This window comes from Ursus americanus, chromosome X, assembly GCF_024610735.1.
Source record: "Ursus americanus isolate L20-20 chromosome X, mUrsAme1.1.p, whole genome shotgun sequence".
Lineage (NCBI taxonomy): Eukaryota > Metazoa > Chordata > Mammalia > Carnivora > Ursidae > Ursus > Ursus americanus.
In genome coordinates, this window is record NC_142164.1 from 44,164,024 (window position 1) to 44,184,236 (window position 20,213).

Below are 20,213 nucleotides of genomic sequence, written 5' to 3' on the forward strand. Positions count from 1 at the left end.
TAGGATAAATAGAATCCGTATTGAGAAAGATAAGCAGCAGTTACACACTAGAGCTAGGGGGTGGAGTTTCCAGGCAGGGATCCTAGGGATAAGGGTATCTGTTCAGAGCAAGATCTGGGACAAAGTGTTGGGAGCAGAGTAGCACACTGGAGTCAGAGGGATTTTTAGGAAAAGCACAGAAGTTAGTTGGAGATAGAAAAAGTCATCATCAAGGCCACTCTCCTGGAGTTCCTGCAGCTGCTCCCAGGGCTCCTTCCCCACAGAGGTTCCTGGGCCCTGGTGGGGTACGGGAAGGGGTCCTCCACCCATCCCCAGGAGCAGCCTCTGTGAGAAGGGCATCTCGTTGGAGGTGTCCATAAACTTGATGCCTTTGTACCGTGGGACTGAGGGAATTGGGAGAATCGGCAGGAGAATGAGTCACTGGAAGACCATGGCATCTGATCTAGCTAGGGAAGGAGGCCAAGGATGTGGAAACCTAATGATGTAGATGTGATGATGTAGAGAGAGGCAGTAAAGGGGCCACGCAATGGGTTCTGTGGTCAGACAGCTCGGAGAGCCTAATTTGAGCCAGACACTGCAATTGCTCGCTAACATGTGAGACTGCCTCTGTTCCTCACGGTGCAGGCTCTGTTCTCTGGGTGAGGAGGCTGAGACTTGTCTTTGATCACTGAGGCACTACATGGAATAGCATGGAATTACTCCTTCTGTAATGGCAATTATTCCCTTAGTTCATATTTCTAAGCAATTCACACACCCCTATATGGATTCCTCGGGTAAATGTACATAAAGAACTGAAAAGTGGCCAGTGGTAGGAAATGACTTATGTGAGACCTGCCAGTACAGGCATAATTTGTAAACCGGAGATACCTCGCCTGTGCCATCACTTACAGGATGGTAATGTGAAATTTGGTACTGCTAGTATTTTAATTTCAAAAATTCTGCCTGCTTGTGGTCTACAGTCCAAACGTTACAGAAGTGTGGGAAATAAATTGCACAAGCTTCCCTTTCAAATCTTGCCTGCGATTCTGAACTGCCAATTGCTGATCATTGAGAAAGGTCCCACAGAACCGACCATAATGTGAGATTCCGTGCTATTGTTGTTTGTCTGGAAGCGAAACTAAATGTCTGAACCCCCTCAAGCACACGGACACAGAGCACCCTTGTCAGCTCTCTGAGAAATGCACGGGGCAAACAGGCTGACCCTCACTCCCAGGTGCTAAAGTGAGATCCCTCCCACAGTGCACCTTCAGAGAGGGGAGAGGAGTACAGTGGGTGGATAGGAAGACAAATGCAAGCAAGCATGGTGAGAGGTGTGGAAAGGCCCATTTCCCATTCACCCGTATGCAAGTCATAAAATTGTTGACGGTATGCCTTTGAATGCATTCAAATGATTAGGAATAAGAAGTAAATAGATGTGAGTCCTCATCTTCCTTCCTTCTACTGCCCTAACTAGCTAGTAGGCAGCCCTTGCAAAGCCCCTATTTGTTCCTGGTCACACGCCTGCTTTTGCAGGCCTCCAGGAAGAGCATTTGACTGAGTGACACTATTTCCAAGGCCAATCCCTGGAAGCAGTGTGTGTCCTTTATCATCAGAATTTATTGACATACTACCTATGGAGCCAAACCTGTGTACCTGCCGGGAACTGCCAGGGTGAATAATGTCAGGGAGAGAACAGGGCCTTTCCGTCCTGGACTCACTGGCTCATGGTTGGGAGAAGGGCGGTCCAGGACACACAACATACAACATGCAACACAACTCTTTATTATGAACATAAACGGCAATCATGAGTGGGGAGAATACATGGAACAACTGATCCTTCAGGTGGTTATGTTACCTGGCCTGCAAGGTAATTTTGATTTCTCTTGGTCAGTCAGGCCTCCAACCCCAGTCATGGGCATGGCCTCAGGCTGGAGAAAAGAGAAACAATGATGACGTGGACATCCAAGGCTTCTTTTAGGCGATTTGCTTGAAGGCCTCCTCTGGGATCTTGCCCTCGTTCTGGAGGGAAGGAGTTGGGACATCAGAAGAGCCAGATTCGGAGTTTCATTCGTTCATCATTTCATTCATTCCCTCCACCTGAAGGCCCAGAAACGCCCATCTGTAGCCTGCTTAATGATTCCTAGACCTCACCTTGAGCATCATGAAGACCTGACCAGCTCTGGTGTAGTTCCACTCGTTGTCCTGAAGGCACCTGGCGTGGGAGAACAGGTGATCTCGGTTAGTACCATAGTACAGACATGTTGACCATGTGATGCTAAATCTGTGCCACTTTTTTGCTGGGATGCATGTACCTGTATGAACGCTACGTGCAATGATGAAGAAAGACCTAGTGAAAATGTCTATCGCTGCCATTCATCCCCACTAGAATTCAAAAAAGAAAAATAGACCTTTCCAAAACAACAAGGGAACTTAATATATATTGATAAAGAAAGACATTCAAGAAAACAAATGGAGGGGCGCCTGGGTGGCACAGCGGTTATGCGTCTGCCTTTGGCTCAGGGCGTGATCCCGGCGTTCTGGGATCGAGCCCCACATCAGGCTCTTCCGCTATGAGCCTGCTTCTTCCTCTCCCACTCCCCCTGCTTGTGTTCCCTCTCTCGCTGGCTGTCTCTATCTCTGCCGAATAAATAAATAAAATCTAAAAAAAACAAATGGGAAATTTTAAAGTACAAGTTTCCAATCATTTTTATTGAGGTATAATGCACATACCATTTTATTATTTTTATGCACATACCATTCTAAAGTGTACAATTCAGTGTTTTCTTAGTATAGTCACAAGATTGCACAACCTTCACCATTACCTAATTCCCAAATAATTTTATCACCTAAAAAAACCTCCTTCAACATTAGAGATGACTCTCTATTCCTCCCCTTTCCCCAGACCCTGGAAACTACTAATCTGCTTTTGGTCCCTGTGGATTTGCCTATGCTGGGCATGTCATATAAATGGAATCAAACAAATGTGTGACCTTTTGAGGCTGGCTTCTTTCACTTAGCATGCTTTCAAGGTTCATCCGTGGCATGGCTTATATCAGAACTGTATTCTTTTTTATGACTGAATAATATTCTACCATGTGCATGTACCAGATTTGTTTATCCATTCATCAGCTAAAGCACATTTGGGTTGTTTCCACTTTGGGGCTATTATGAGTAATGCTGCTATGAACATTCCCGCAGAGGTTTTAGAGTGAACATGTTTTCATTAGATACTTGGGCGTGGAATTACTGGGTCATAGGGTAACTCCATAGTCAACATTTTGGGGAACTGCCAAAATGTTTTCCCCCAACCACTGCTCCATTTTTATTCTCATCAATAATACATAAGCTCTCTAATTGCTCCACATCTGCACCAACACTTGTTATCATTCATTTTATTGATGAAAGCCATCCCAGTGGGTGGGAAGTGGTAACTCATGGTGGTTTTAACCTGCACTCCCTTAATGACTAATGGTGCTGAGAAGTTTCTCATGTGCTCCTTGGCCCCTTGTATATCTTTTGGGAGAAATGTCTATTCAGAGCCCCTTTCCACTTTTTTGAATTGGGTTGTTTGTCCTTTTGCTGTTGAGCTGCAAGGGTTCTTCATATATTCTTGTCAGATATGTGATTTGCAAATATTTTCTCCCATTCCTTTGGCAGGAGTTTTACTCTTTTTGATAGTGTCCATTGGTGTACAACAGCTTTTTAATTTTGATGAAGCCCAATTTATCTATCTTTTCTTTGGTTGCTCGTGCTTTTGGTGTCATATATAAGAAACACTTGCCTAACTAATGAAGACTTACACCTATGTTGTCTTCTACGGTTTTTATAGTTTTAGCTCTTAACCTTTAGATCTTTGATCCATTTAGAGTCTATGTGTGTACAGGATGTGAATCTGGGGTCAAAATTCATTGTTTTACATGTGGATATCCAGTTGTCCCAGTACCATTTGCTGAAACAAGACCATTTTTTTTCCAACAGATTTTTTTTTCAGCACTCTCATTGACAATCAATTGACCGTAAATGTGAGGGTTTATTTGTGGACTCTCAGTTCTACTCTCTTGATTCATGCACTGTCTGTATGCCTGCACCACATAGTCCTGATTACTGTACCTTTGTAGCAAGTTTTGAAATTAGGAAGCGTGAGTCCTCTAACTTTGTTCTTTTCTTTCGAGACTGTTTTGGTGCACTTACGTATGAAGTTTAGGATAACCTTGTCAATTTTTGCAGAGCAGGATTTTGACAGGGATTGTGTTGAATCTGTAGATTGCTCTACTGCCATCTTAACAATATTAAGCCATTTAGCAATATTCCACCCCATGGAAATGGGGTGTCTTTCCATTTATTTAATTTTTTTCAACAATGTGTTATGGATTTCAGAGTATAAGATTTGTGCTTCTTTTGTTACATTTGTTTCCAAATATTTTACTACTTTGATGCTATTGTAAATGGGCTTGTTTTCTTAATTTCATTTTTGGACTGCTCATTGCAAGTACATAGAAATGCAAACGAGTTTTGTACATTGGTCTTTTATCCTGTAACCCTGCTGAGTTTATTAGTTCTAGTAGCTTTTTGGTGGCATCTTTCAGATTTTCTATATATAAGACAATGTCATTGAGCATTATACTATTTTTTTTAATCCTTCACATATATAATAGTATGATACCTTTTCCATGGGCTTTCTTTCTTTCTTTCTTTCTTTCTTTCTTTCTTTCTTTCTTTCTTTCTTTCTTTCTTGGAAGCGAACTATCCAAAATGTTACTTTTCCAAATTCCCTGCGAGTTTCTTTGATTCACACTCCTACTCCACCCAAGCGCTGTCCCAACTCACCCTTCTTCCCATGCATACCCAGCACTCACTTCTGAGACCACTCGAGTTTCATCCCAGACTGAGTGGAAAAAGCATGCACCATTTCCTGCTGCTCCTGGGAGAGGGTGGGCATGGTACTGGAGGTCAGTGTAGGCTCTTGGTTGGAGAATGCACTCCGAGTCTCATTGGGGGTGGCATCTCTCACAAACAGCTCATCATTCACGATGCATAGACTGAAGGGAAAATGGGCCCTCAGACAAGTGGATGAATGTACAACTCCACATCCCCAACAATGATCCTGCTCCCACTGCCATTCGGGAACCAGATTCCTTCCATACCCCTACTGTGCCTGCCCCCCCCCATACCCAGATTCCTGGGCTGGTGCCTCCACCCCTCCCACAGAGCCCACCTTTGCAGGGACTGTCTACCAACCTCACTAGATGTGTACTTAACCTGCAACCCAGGGATGATTTTACACCCACATTCATCCCTTACAATAGCCCAAGGGAATGGATGGTCTAATACCCATTTTCCAAGGAAGACAATGAATCACAGAGAGGTCATGTGACTTAACCAAGATCACACACACCCAGAGAGTGCTGGGGTCAAGAAGAGAACCCAGTGCTAACTCCAGAGCCCATGCTCTTAACCACCAGACCAGACTGCTCCTTGGAGCTACCTGTTGGCTTTCCACAATACTGAGAAAACCAAGATGTCTTCACCACCATGCTCCCACACCCCTGAGCCCAGCCTGGGATGAGCATTCCCACCTACAATGTAGCACTCACCTGGAATTGCTGGCAGGGGTAGCGATGAAGGTCCGGGTGAAGGCACGAACAGAACCCTGAGACTTTCCTTCCACTTCAACAACAAGCAACAATACCCCCTTAGAGTCACACATGCTTCACATGCCCACACAGTGTTCCCCAGTCAACGTCTGACTTGATACTCATGCTGAAGGGAACAATTGTTCACTGGGAGTTGGGGTGTCTGGTATGGGGATGGCAAAAGTAGGCACAGTCTGCTCCCAGTTACAAGGCCTCTACTATGTGATAAGAGCTGTGACAACCACTTCACATGTTCATTCAATTCATTTTTCACAGCTGCCTGAGAGGTGGGTATTATTAGCCCCATTTTGCAAGTGAGGAAACTTAGAGGTTCAGTAACCACCTCAAGTGGTTCTCAGAATAAGATCTGGGATGACAGCCATGAAACTCCACAGACGGTGTCCCTAATGCCCAAGCTGTGTGGGGCAGACAGGCATAGACCCAGTCCAGACCAGGATGGTTTGGGGACAGCATGGAGGCAGGAGAATACAGAGGGAATAAGAATAGAAGGGAAGGCATCAGGGGAGCCTGGGACAGTTCTGAGAGGGAGCCCAGCCAGTGGGGAGGGAGCAGTAGGGCATCTGGGGAGGGGCTCTATGCACACTCACCTTCCTTGAACACCCCGTTGACAGAGAAGCAGAGCATCTTCTCCTGAAAGGGAAGAGCCCAGGTGCTAAGTCACCTAAACTTCCTACCCACCTGTGGCTTTCTGGGGCTGCCCTTGGGAGGAAGCAGGTGCTCACCGTCTGGAACCATATGTCCACTAAGAAGGAGCTGAGGTCGTGCTGTGTTTTGGGCAGCACACAGAGGGAGAACACGATGTCACGGTTTGTACGCTTCAGTGGCTGAACACACAGGTCTGTGGGGGAGGAGAAGCAAGCGAAGGTCAGGGGTTGCCAGACCCTGGGCCCTATAATACCCCTGCACACCCCCTTTCTCTGCCCAATCTTCCTCATCACACACGCACAGGGGTCCTTGGGCTTCTTCATATTCCTGCTTTCCTTGAAGTACTCGCACAAGCTGCTTCTGGCAGAGAAAGAGAAACAGAAGGTGTTGGTCTGGCCAGTGTGGGTGTTTCCAGGAGCTGCCCTGTGTCCACTGGGGAGCCACAGGGCCCAGGAGCAGAGTCTGAGCTTTGCTACTCACGGGGCTGGGTCCTCCGGGTTGAAGGGAATGGCCAGGGAGAAGCAGGCCTCATCGTGGTAGGCACCAAGGAGACCCTGACGGTCTCCAGAATCATAGATCATATAGTACCTGTGGGACAGTAATGAGGAGAGTCTAACTCTGTGGTCTGGACCCCAAATGAGATTTCAAGACCCAGTCAGCAGTCCTGAGCTTGGGTGGCCTCACCCATCCTAGCCATCCCCTTCCCCAGATTCCCAGGAGTACTTACTGCTGCAGGAATTGCAGGACTAGACTCTTCAGTGTATCAGATCCTTTGTAGCTTTCCTGGAATCAAAAGACATTTGAGACTATGTGGCTGATAAAGCCTCCCTTGTAATACCCCAAATGCTGTTTGATCAATTTTCCCTCACCTTGCAGGGCTTTATCAAGGAGGGTGTGTCAGTATCCATGATAACTGGTGGTGATAACTCCTGGCCATCCTGGAGAAGGGAAGAAGTCAGCAGTGGAGACCAGGGAGGTGGCCCTGGATGATCAGGGGTAAAGATGAGCCCAGGAGAGGGTGCGGGTCAGAGGTTAAGTATGAAAGGGCACTGGAAATTACATGGACAAGAATACCGTGGGTGTCTTCATCATGAGTTCCTGAAAGTATTTACTATTATATGCAACTTTTGTCTCTCTCTCTCTCTCTCTCTCTCTCTCTCTGTGTGTGTGTGTGTGTGTAGACATTTTCCCAGAAAGCATATTCATATCTTTTTCAGGAGTCCTGGTCACCTAAAATAGTTAAGGGTCTGACACAAACATGTAATCTAGGCAAGACCCAAAGTGCTTGAGGGCAGGTGTGGAGGTGATCAGTGTTAGTAAGAGACAATGATGAATGTAGGCACTTACCAGGCGCGACAACATAGGGAAACAATCCCTGATGGCACTGTCCAAAATCAAAAATAGAAAGAAGTGACTGGTAGGTCAGGGTTGCAAAGCCTCCCGCCTTCCCTTTTCCTCCCTTCCCTCCCTCTCCTTTCCACTGGGTAGCTCCCACCTAGACGGCTTTGACTCCCTTCTTCAGTGCCACAAGAAGCAACATTTGGAGCCCAGGCTCCAGGGCTGCCTTCCCCTCCCTGCCTCCCTTCCTTCTAAATCCTTACTGAAGACTCCAGAGAGAAGAGGGAATGGAGCGGGAGCCCAGCGCTCTGCTACCCCACTAGGGGTCCAGCATGTTGCAGGACCACAGTACTCCCCAGGGATGGCCCAGGATGCTGGGACGGGGAAGTGAGTGAGGCAAGGCCCAGGAGGCAGGGAGGGAGAGTGAGGGGGATGAAGACAGAAGAAGGAATGAAGGTAGGAGGGGAGAGGTGGGAGAGACATAGGGGAACGAGGACAAAGGAGGAAGAGAAGGCAAAGCAAAAGGAAGGGAAAGAAGCTCTACCATGGTGGTGGGGATGAGGAGGAAGAGAGAGGAAGGGGGAAATGGCTCCCTGGCTGCAGTCTTTTCCTTCATCTGCCCTGGCTGGCCCTGGCGCCTGAGGTAGGAATGGAAAACATGCAGGTGTTGGGCTGGGGGCCCACCGCATGCTGGTTGAACCTTTGTCAACTGTGTGAGCTCAGTCTGAGGCGGGCATGGGAAATGAGCCAGCCACGGGGCAGGAGACCTTCCCCAGAGGGAGTACAGGGTCAACCCCAGGTCAGCATGGAGCTGAGGGTCTGTGGCCCCCTCGCGATCACCGCCTTCCCTCCTGATGGCCCCAGTGCACCTGTGCCTGTCTCAGTCGGTTCCTAGCCTGAGGAATCATACCTGTGCTGGGCTACCCAGGGCTTCTCTGTAGGACCAGTTGGGATGATGTGACGTGTGGAGGGAAGGGAGAGAAAGTGTCTCTGAGAGGCTGGTCCTTCTGTCTCCTCAAGCACCTCTGTCCTCTGCCTTCCATTCCTGCCTCAGGAAGCCCTCTGCTCACTGGCAGTCATCCATTTCTGGCCCCCTGACTCAGGGAACCCTGGTTTCTCCCAAGGAGGGCCCTGATCCTGGCATTGGGTCAGAGGAATGGATGTCATAATAGCAGGTCCCTAGGACCCTGGCACTCAGCATGGGGCAGGAAAGCCACCATGGCAGCCTGAGATTAGAGAGGGCAACCCTTTTGGAGTAAGGGAAGGAGGTCCCCTCTCAGAATAAGGGAGGGAAACCCCATCTGAGCAGGGAGTTAAGAAGGTCTGTCTCAGCATGGGGCCATGGGCTGGAGGACCCTTCTCAGTCCAGGGCATCAACATCTGGCTCAAGGCTGGTCACTCCTGGTCCTGGTGAGGAGGAGGAGCCCTGCTTCCTGGAGCACACACTCTTGTTGGGCATTCTAAAGAACACTGAATGCATAAAAAGGGCACTTGATGAAATGAGCACTGGGTGTTATATGCCACTGATGAATCACTAAATTCTGTCCCTGAAAATAATAATACACTAAATGTTAACTAAATTGAATTTAAATAAAAAAAATTTTTAAAAGGTCGTTTTTAAAAAAATTAAACAAACAAACTAACAAAGAATACTGACTGCAGAAAGGTGGACATAGACCCCAGACCAGGAGAAGAGGTGAGCAGGTCAGAGGAAAGAAACTCCTTACAAGTGAAGGACACAGAGAGAGAAGGTGGGACCATGGTCCTTCTAGAGGATGAGGGTTGCAGCTTCCTGCATACATGCATTCTCAGGGACAGTTCAGGCTCCCAGGATCAAAGGTTCCTAGGAAGTGTGAGAGGTGTTCACACTGACCTTATGTAGGTGGACTGGTCTGGAAAGGTATCACACAAGGGGTTCCCTTCTAGCCAAAGCTCTTCAAGATCCAGCCCTTTCATCTTGTTTAACTCCCACACCAAGTGCAGCTGAGAAATATGGAGAAGAAACTGGCAAGGGGTCCCAGGGAAAGAGAGACACACAGGCCCCTGCACCCCCAGCCCCCACCTTTCCACACTGGTACCTTCTGTTGCCTCCTGTCATCACTCTGATGAGCACTACCACCCACTGTCAACCCCAACTTTGATCTGGCTCCCTCTTCTCACCTCATTTTTGGAGAGGTTCAGGATCTTGACTGTGGGGACCATCTCTATAATGTCAGACAGGCCATCCAGCTTGTACAGTTTGTTGTTGCTCAAGTTCAAGGACAACAGCTGTTGGTGAAGAAGAGTTAGAGTGACAGTTACTGTCTAGAACCTCAGAGACAAATCTGTCCTCCACCCCATGAGTTCCACCCCCTACCATTAATAACAGCACTGGGCCTAAGGCCTCACCTTGGGGTAATTCTCTTCAATGATCTGCAGAGTGGCAGCCATGCAGTTTCTTCGATTCAGGATTATATCTATATCATGGCCCACCAAGTCTTCAGGAAGCCGAGAGGAGGCAATCAGAAGTCTGAGAGGGGTCCAGGGCCAGCACCAACTCCTCCCCACGTCGCCAACCCTCAGTCTCCCTCCCAGGCAGATCCCTATGCCCTCACCTGCCCTAGAATTACTGCTGTCAAGTGTACCTGGGTCAAAGCGGAGACACTGGAGGTCAAGAGCTTGCTGGGAGACGTCATAGCGTTTGTTCATGGTCAGCTGCAGAGAGAGGTGGAGAGAGCCACTGGGAGGCTCTGGTGGGGACAGGGAAACCAGGGGCTGGAGGAAGAAGAGGTGGGTCTGGGTGTGGGCACACAGTGGGCTTTGAGCCTGCATTACCTTTAACTGCTCCATTTGTTCTGGTTCCAACTTATACCGCACAGAGTAGGGTACAGTAGAGGGATTGACAAAGATAGATATCTGCAGGAAGGAGAGGTGGGGTAAGCATCAGGAACTCTCATTCTAAAGAAGACAACCAGCCCCTGCCCTGTCCTCCTGCCCTGGGACTAGGTAGAGGTAATGCCCTCAACACATACCTTTCGGTTCTCCTCGTCACAAATCTTGTAGCTGACATCCTTCAATGCAGAGGCAGTGTCAACATCCTGGACAAAGAACCGAGCCTGGTTTTTCACGTAGTGAAACTGCAGGAGGGGGAGGCAACAATAATTTTGGAGAATAGAGTCTTCCTGCTCAGTGGGCTCCCCCCGCCCCCACTTCCCTGTGCCCACTCATCTGGCTTCACCATCCTCTCTTACATCCACTGGAGTGAAGGGGACACTGCAAAAGCTCTGGATTGAACTCATTAGCCATGTCTTGTCATACTTTCTCCCATAGGGAATCTAAAGGTGAAAAGAAGGGATGGGAGTAAGGAGAGATAACAGAGACTTAAAGCTGCAAAACAGACTGAACAGCATTCTTGTCTGACCCTCTACTGAGCTTTAGAGGGGTTCGAAAGAAGGGAGCACTGGCATTACTTCTTATTTTTGTGCCAAATATGGATTTCCTAGACCCTCCAATGGAAACAAATCTCCATTGGAAAGCTCTCCTCCAAATAACTGACGTAAGGTTGTTTAATGTGGTCTTCCTTTTTCACAAGGTTCCAGGGTATTCTATCTAATGCAGGCCTTGCCAAGACACTCACGGTGATCTTGAACCAGCTCCCTGGGGTTCCATCTTGTGTGTTCTCCCCCATTTCTCTCTTCAGATTTTTTCCAGCTCTCCACACGGTAATATGGATATGGCCTTCATTTTGCCATTTCACTCTCCTCTTGTTGTGCCGTGTGCTATAGGGAGCGCTGTGAAGGGGAAGTGGAGAGGAGGAGGGTGGCCATAAATGCTAAGAAAGTCTTCTTCTATACACCCTCACCTCTCTGTCACCAGGAGTACAGTTAGGATTGCTTAACCATTATTCCACTTCTGGCATTCTTCAGTTTTCCAGTGAGAGAAGAAAAAGAAGACCAGGGAGCGTGAAAGACTCGCACCGTCCCAGGGGCTGCTACATGCAAAACAGTCTGCCCAGTCACTTACTGTCTTACTTGGGGCTCCTCCTGGACATCCCTCATCAACACATTTCCATCATCCTCCTGGAGGTGTGAACGCTGAGGCTCATATCCACCACGTTCATAAGGAGGGCTCCTCTTGCCAAAATTACCTCGGAAAGAACTCCAAACTTTCTTTCTTCCTTGAGGTGAGCTACCACCATCATTGTATTCTCAAAGGGGAAACAAAAATACAAGTTTGAAGGCACATCAGTGGTCCACTTACCGTGTACCACATCTTAGGCTAACACCATGGTAGGGCAAGCAAAGTGTCAACCTGCCCTGAGGGTCCAATCCCCCAAACCCCAGAAAGGAAACTCCTCCTCTTGTCCAGATACGAGAGCCTTATTTGACAGATGGCATGACCAGGGGAGGAATCTTGGGGGAAGAGGAGGAGGAGGAAACTGTATTGAACCTTTTAAAGAATGAAGCAGGATTTATAAAAAACAGAGATGTGTGCATCCATGGGTTAGATCAGAAAAGAAGCATACACCAGGAAGACATCTGAATTGTGCCTTCTCTCAGGCCTGTCTACACCAATACCAGGGAGGCAATCTTTCTCATGCTTCACAAATACAACCAGCCACAAAACTGATCCTGCTAATGATCAGCAAGCTGTATTTCCTTTGCTGGTGCAGTTCAAGTTTAACGTTAGGTGGGACTGATGTAACAGCCTCCTAAGCTGTCCCCCTCCCTCTAGCCTCGCTGTCAACAATACTCAGTTTGAAATATCCAGAGTGAGCTTTCTTTTTTGCCCAGCCTGAAATGCCTTTCAGATGATGGGACAATTCTTCCTAGCCTCAGCTCCTCTGCAACAAAGATTTGAATGACAAACTGGAATGATATAGCAACTACTATTTCTAAGTGTGTACGGATTCTTCTTTTTTCTTTCTATTATTGATTTCCAATTTGGGTCCATTATGGTCAGAGAATGTGCTCTGTGCGATTTCAATTCTTTTAAAATTTGTTGAGGTTTGTTTGATGGTCCAGGAGATGATCTAGCTTGATGAATACTACATAGATATTGGAAGGAAAATGTTCTTTGCTGTCGTTGGGTGGAGTGCTGTATTTATGACATATAGATCCTGTTTATTGTGTTATTCAGATCTATATCCTTGCTGGTTTTGTCTCTAGTAATTTTATTCCTTGCTAAGTGGGGGGGTAATGTTGAAGGCCCCAACTACAATTATGGATGTGGTTATTTCTCCTTTCAGCTCTATCAGGTTTTGCTTCATGTACTTTGAGTCTCTGTTGTTTGGTGCATACATATTTAGGATCATTATGACTCCCCAGTGGATTGATCCTTTAATCATTATCTAATGTCTCTTTCTGTCTCTTATCAATTTCTTTTGCTCTGACATCTATTTTCTTGGATTTTGTAACCACAGGTATACTTAGTGTCTCAGTGATATTTCACCCTGTATTCATTCCTAGGAGTTGTATTGATGTTCACCTCTCCCCCTGCAAATACTCCCTGTCAACATATGTAATTTGCCATGTGGAATGATTTGGAAATTTTCTGGCATCTACAGAAATAAGAGTCCCAATTCTCTTGCCCACAGTGGATTCATTAAGGGTATTTTATTTTTACCACATTCAACTGAAACAGTGTAACAACAGATGATACTACTAGTGGTTTGGGTAGGCAATAGGGGGAGGTTAAGGTACCTAGACTGGCAGAAAACAGCTTCCTTTTGGGTTCTAATATTTAAGGCTCTCTTGGTTTGTGTGTTGTACATTTTGTAGCTTAATTACTCCATGCTGTCTCAGGGCACACTTATGAGTAAAAATCTGTTCACTGCTGATTGCTCCATGATGTAGTGATTACAACCATGCTTCAGATTAATTCCTCTGGGGAGTCACTGCTTCCAGTGTGTGGCCTTGCTGTCAGGACAATCCTGCTACTCACAACCTTTGGGACCTTCCCTGTGTGGAACTGGAAGTGGAATTAAACATGGATAGAGCATTTGACCCTGAAATGCCAATGACTCAGTCCTCAAAACTTGGGAGCGGCCTGGAGTGCTCTCTCTTTCTCTTTCACACTCCACATCCAAATGACCAGGAAATCTCTTGCCTCCTCTCTTCAATACATCCAGAATCTTCCACTTCTCACCACCGCCATTATTACCACCCTGGCCAAGACACCAACATCTATCTCCTGGATTATGCTGCCTTCCAACTGGTCCCTCTACTTTCATCCTTGCTCTCCTACCATCTGTTTTCAGCCCAACAGCAAACATAATTCAAATCATTTCACTCCTCTGCTCAAAACAATTGCTTGAAGCCCATCAACATGTTAAAAAGCCAGGAGTTCATAATGATACTAAACAATAACAACAACAAAGAGGAAACTTATTAGTGACCTTTGGAGAATGCCAGGAAACCAACTGGTTTTCATGAAAATCCACCAATGAAGGGAAAAACTCAAATATTAAAAAGAGGAATAACAGTTCATGGTCAACATATGGTGTATGGAGCATCAGAGCCATCTTTGAGAACTGACATTACTTCAGAAATAATGTTGTCAAAGGGAAAGTGTTAAAAGTGAGCTACCTAACAGCTACAGCAATCAACAGGCTGACCAGCTAAGTCTAAAGAGGGCCAGAGGCCTCCCTCATCAAAGTGATTCAGACAGGAGCAATCTCAAGCATAGCCTGTTTTGGGAATCTCATAGGACAGTGGGCATGTGATTAAACAGCCAGAGAGACCACGCGCACACACATGTGCACACACGCATATCCCCTTACTGAAGGTTTGCATCTCAGCATGATCCCTGTCTCACTGTTGTTGTGTTAAAATCAAAGACAACAACAGGAGTATCGGAAATCAGCTGGTGCCTCTCACTCAGTCTGCCTGGGGTCTCCCTCAGTCTCTACCACAGTATTAACTGACCTCCCACAAAGAAATGGTTGTGAGTATCCTTTATGACATCATGTGTGTTCACATGGCTACTTCCTGTGTCAGTCTGGAATTCTGCCTACGTCATTGCTATGCCGTTGAGTACATGGCAATGGCATCCCTGCTGTGGTAGGGAAAGAACAGGGTGAGAAGTAAACCAACACTTGCCCAGCAGCAACCAACATTTGCTCAGTGTTGGGCAGACTCACTAGAGTTCTTTGACCTCCTCACAGAAATCTGATGACAATTGTATCCACAGGTCCTTTTCAGATCACGAATCTCAGGCTCACAGGGCATTAGGTACGTTCCCCAGGATTTCTCAGCCAAGCCAGTGGCCGAACAGAAACTGTGTCCTCACCTATTGGTCTGCCTCCACATCCTAAGTGTTCCTCCAGCTAGTGTGCTGGTTCTCCTTTAATGGTGGACTTTCAGGTCTCGAGGACAGATTTCTGTGAGCAGACCAGGGGTGATGTTTTGTGAGCAGGAGTTAGTCACTCCTGCTTGGGCGGATCCAGGTGCCTTGGACAAATTGGAGATAATCGGTCTTGAAGTAGATGGAGAAATCTGTTTGGACCACAGCGTTTGCAGATTAGGAGTCACTTTGAGCTCGCTGTGTCTGGCATACAATGGGGCCTAATTAGTATTTGTTAAATGAATGTAGGCAATGTAGATCTGGGGTCAACAAAGCCACTTTTGAGAATCCATACCTCTCAACCATTTCTACCCACATCCATTTATTCCAGAAAAAAAAAAAACCCAGCTGGGCTGTAGAACTGTTTCATAATCTGCTTGTAAAACTAGCATGTGTTGAATTTGTCTTTTGGAAAATTAGTATTTTTCACTAGTGTACAGTTAGAAGTGGAATTAATTAGTCATCATCCATCTATTCAAACTCTCAACAAAGTAGTTATATCGGGGACATATAGGACAACCCCACAGCTTATACCATACTCAATGGTGAAAAGTTGAAAGCTTTTCCTCCAAGATCACTAGCAAGAGAAAAATGATCACTCTTGCCACTTTTATCCAACATAGAATTGGAATCCTGGAGAGAACAACTAGACAAGAAAAAGAAATAAACAGCATCAAACTGGAAAGGAATAAATAAAAATGTCACTACTTGCAGATTATTTGATATTTTATATTTAAAAAACCCTAGAGATTTTACTAAAAAACTGTTAAAATTAATAAACAAATTCAGTAAAGTTGCAGGACACTAAATCATCATGAAAATATTATTTCTATAAACTGAAATCAAACGATGACAAAGAGAAATTAAGAAGACAATCCCATTTACAACTGAATCAAAAAGACTAAAACACCTAGAAATAAATTTAACCAAGGAAGTAATAGACTGGTACACCAAAAACTATAAGATATTTATGAGAGAAGTTCCAAGAAGTTGCAGATAAATAAAAAGATATTCCATGCTCCTGGTTTGGAAGAATTAATACTGTTTCAATGTCCATTCTGTCAAAAGTAATCTACAGACTCTATGCAATTCCTATCAAAATTCCAATGGCATTTTTTTCACAGAAATAAAGTAAATAATCTTAAAATTTTTATGGAACCATAAACGACCCCTAATAGCCAAAGCAATCTTGAGAAGGGAGAAGAAAACTGGAGGCAGCACATGCCCTGACTTCTAACTGTATTACAAAATTTTACTAATCAAAACAGTATAGTGTTGGCATAAAAACAGACACATAGATCAGTGCAACAGAATAGACACCCCAGAAATAAACCCATGCATATATGGTTAATTTATGACAAAGGAGACAAGAATATACAGTGGAGAAAGGATGGGCTCTTCAATAAATGGCCAGCCACATACAAAAGAATGAAACTGGAACACCCTCTTATACCATACATAAAAATTAACTGAAAATGGTATATAGACTGGAATATAAAGCCTAAATCCATAAAACCCTAGAAGAAACATAGGCAGTAAGATCCTTGGCATCAGTCTTGGTGATGATTTTTGTTTTTGGAGTTGACACCAGAATCAAAGGCAACAAATGTAAAAATAAACAAGTGGGGCTACACCAAACTAAAAAGCTTCTGCACAGCAAAAGAAACAGTCAACAAAATGAAAAGGCAACCTACCAAATGAGAAAAAATATTTGCAGATCATTATATAATAAGGGGTTAATATCTAAAATATATAAAAAGCTCATATGACTTAATAGCAAAAAAAAAAAACTCATTCAAAAATAAGCAGAGGATCCGAATAAACAATTTTCCAAAGATGACATATGGATGGCTGATAGTACATGAAAGGATGTTCAACACCACTAATAGTGAGGGAAATGCAAATCAAAACCGTAATGAGATATCAACTCACACCTATTAGAATGGTTATTAACAAAAAGAGAAGAAATTGCAAGTGTTTAAGAGGATGTGGAGAAAAGGGAAACCTTAGGGAATGCTGGTGGGAATGGAAATAGGTACAACCAATTATGGAAAATTGTATGAAGGTTTCTCAAAAAACTTAAAATAGAACTACCATATGATTCAGCATTTCCATTTCTGGGTATTTATCCAAAGAAAATGAAAAACACTAATTTGAAAAGGTATGCACCCACATGTTTGTTCTAGCATTATGTACAGTAGCCAAGACATGGAAACAACCTAAGTGTCCACTGATGGATGAATGGATAAAGAAAATGTGATATATATATACACACACAATGGAATATTGTTCAGCCATTACAAGAATAAAATCTTGCCATTTGGGACAAAATGGATGGAGCTTGAAGGCATTATAGGAAGTGAAATAAGGCAAAAAGAGAAAGACAAGTACCATATTATTACACTTATATGTGGAATCTAGAAAAAAATCTGAGCTTATAGATACAGAGAACAAATTGGTGATTTCCAGAGGCAAGTGATTAGGGGATGGGTAAAATGGGTGATGAGGGTCAAAAATTACAAGTTTTCAGTTATAAAATAAGTCATGGAGATGTAATGTACAGCATGGTGACTATAATTAATAATACTGTATTGCGTATTTGAAAGTTGCTGTAGAGTAGGTTTTAAAAGTTCTCATCACAAAAAAATTGTAACTATGTTTGGTAATGGATGTTAACTAGACTCATTGTGGTAATCATTTCACAATATATACAAATACTGAATCATTACATTGTACACCTGAAACTAATATGTTATATGTCAATTATACCTCAATAAAAAAGAGAGAGATGGAAGGAAGAAAGGAAGGAAGGAAGGGAGGAAGGGAGGGAGGGAAGGAAGGGGGAAGAAGGGAGAGAAGGAAACGCAAAGGAAATAAAAACAACATATTTATCTTTGGTCGAACATTTTACATCTTACTCAGAGTTTCTATATGTAGTATTATCACAATCCTGAGTGATTTCGATGTCTATAAAAAATTAATCTGGTAGTGTAATTGGCATCATTGTGATGTAAGACATCCCTCTTTTTTGTCCACCAAAAATTGGCATCGACCCATAAACAAAAGTGGGAGTTGTGGGATCCAACATCATACACCAAGGGACCTAGAAGGAGTCTTGCCTACCAGTGCATCAGAAAATAGGCAGATAGATCTCTGTACTGGCTGTGTAATCAACAGAACTGAGTGAACCGGCCCCAACCTCTCTCAGTCATGGTTGGGAAAAATCTGAAGAGTGCTGACTTGGGTAGACACCCATGGGTAAGAGAGATATTGTAGAAGTTCAGCTTCCCAATGAGATATTCCAGTACTCTCTGTTGGAGCAAATTATATATAGAAAGAGACACAATGGAAAGGAAAAGAGGAATTTTGCCAGTGCTGCCTCTATCCCAAGGTGAGTACAGAGCTGAAACAGCTAGTGGCAACCTCTCCTGCAGGGGAAATGGGGAGCAGTGAGTGAGTGCCTGGCTACTCGAGCAGTATGGGAAACTTCCAGAGAAACCTGTTTCTTTCCAGCAGCACCCAGTGTATTGAGGCAGGACCTCCATGAGTAGGGGGTAAAAGGAGTTGAGAGAAGAGGCAGACAAGAATATCAAAGGACATTAAAGGAACATTGTTCCTGCTAATTGTGTTCAGGACTCCAGCAGGAAACCTACCCACAAGCTGCTGGAAAAACCCCATCTAAGGATTTCCCCATCTGGCCCATGGGCACCCCCCAATACCCCAAGTGCTAAACCCACAACTCCTCCTACTGTACAGCTGTCTCCTTGTGCTCTCTCCTGAGTGTGTTGGCAAGAGCAAGCTCCAGTAAACTGCAAGTACACTCAGATGACAAGCCAGAGTCTGTGAGCAAGGGAAAAATCACAAACTTGAGCTATAGTGCAACCCTCTGGAAAACAAAAGAGAAGTTTTCACCAGCCCAGCCCCATGAGTTGTAAGAATCAGAGAAGACATACAAGCTTAAGAATTCAGTCATGAGAAGGAGTAAGTTTTCTAGAAAGGTGTATTCACACAGGTTGGAGAAATTCCAGATATAAGCAGGACTAACTAAAATATCTCCCACCAGAAGACAATTAGTAACTATTTGAGGAGGTGTCTCCGACTTCAACTGTGAAAGCAGCAACACAAAACTCCAAGGAATATGTAGAATCAAGAAAACATGTTATCACAATAAAAAAGATCACAATAATCCTCTAGCAACTGAACACTAAGATACAGAATGTTGCAATATAGCTGATAAAAAAATTAAAAATTGCTGTTTTGAAGAAATGAAATGAGCCACAAGAAAACACGGAAAGACAATTCAACCTAATCAGGAAAATAATACATAAAATAAGAAATTTAACAAAGAAATAGAAATCATTAAAAGAACCAAACAGAAATTCTGGAGCTGAAGAATTCAGTGAATGAAATGTAAAATGCAACGGGGAATTACCATTCTAGTACAGTAGAATAGACCAAACAGAAGATAAAACAAGGATAGAAACTTTGAAATAACTCAGAGGAATGAAAAACAGCAAAGAAAGACTATGGGATCTATGGGACACCACCACACGTACAAATATTGAAATCATTGGAGTTCAGGAGAAGAGAGGGAGAAGGTGGTAGAAAGTTAATATAAAGAAATAACAGCTGACAACTTCCCAAACCTAGGAAGAAACTTGGATATCCAAGTTCATGAAACTAATAGGTCGCATATTAGAATAAAACTGTCAAAAATCAAAAACATAGATCTTGGGTACCAGTCTTTTATCTGTAGTGTCTTTTGCAAATATCTTCTCCCATTCCATTGGCTGCCTCTTAGTTTTTTTGACTGTTTCCTTGGCTGTGCAAAAGCTTTTTATCTTGATGAAGTCCCACAAGTTCATTTTTTCTTTTGTTTCTCTTGCCTTTGGAGATGTGTCGCGAAAAAAGTTGCTGTGGCCAACGTCAAAGAGGTTGCTGCCTATGTTCTCCTCCAGGCTTTTGATGGATTCCTGTCTCACATCGAGGTCTTTCATCCATTTGGAGTTTATCTTTGTGTATGGTGTGAGAGAGTGGTCAAGTTTCGTTCTTTTGCATCTAGTTGTCCGATTTTCCCAGCACCATTTATTGAAGAGACTGTCTTTTTTCCACTGGATGTTTTTTCCTGCTTTGTCAAAGATTAGTTGCCCAAAGAGCCGAGGGTCCATTTCTGGGTTCTCTATTCTGTTCCATTGGTCTACGTGTCTGTTTTTGTGCCAGTACCATGCTGTCTTTGTGATCACAGCTTTGTAGTACAGCTTGAAATCCAGCAAT

At 44.4% G+C, this 20,213-nt stretch overlaps 1 protein-coding gene across 1 annotated transcript; it reads right to left on the minus strand.

The window, feature by feature from the left end:
• Positions 1–1,828: 1,828 nt before the first annotated feature.
• LOC148106902 (nuclear RNA export factor 2-like) lies at positions 1,829–18,617 on the minus strand. The gene is made up of 21 exons (XM_087859649.1): positions 18,593–18,617; positions 11,619–11,802; positions 11,233–11,386; positions 10,847–10,930; positions 10,628–10,732; positions 10,431–10,511; positions 10,241–10,310; positions 10,005–10,093; positions 9,777–9,884; positions 9,490–9,599; positions 7,626–7,662; positions 7,148–7,216; positions 7,006–7,061; positions 6,759–6,866; positions 6,580–6,638; positions 6,356–6,471; positions 6,221–6,263; positions 5,574–5,646; positions 4,836–5,018; positions 2,131–2,191; positions 1,829–1,998 (listed from the first exon to the last, which is right to left on the minus strand). Exons 1-21 carry the CDS (start codon positions 18,615–18,617, stop codon positions 1,954–1,956), a joined length of 1,860 nt encoding a protein of 619 aa, XP_087715775.1. The 3' UTR covers positions 1,829–1,953.
• Positions 18,618–20,213: the final 1,596 nt, after the last annotated feature.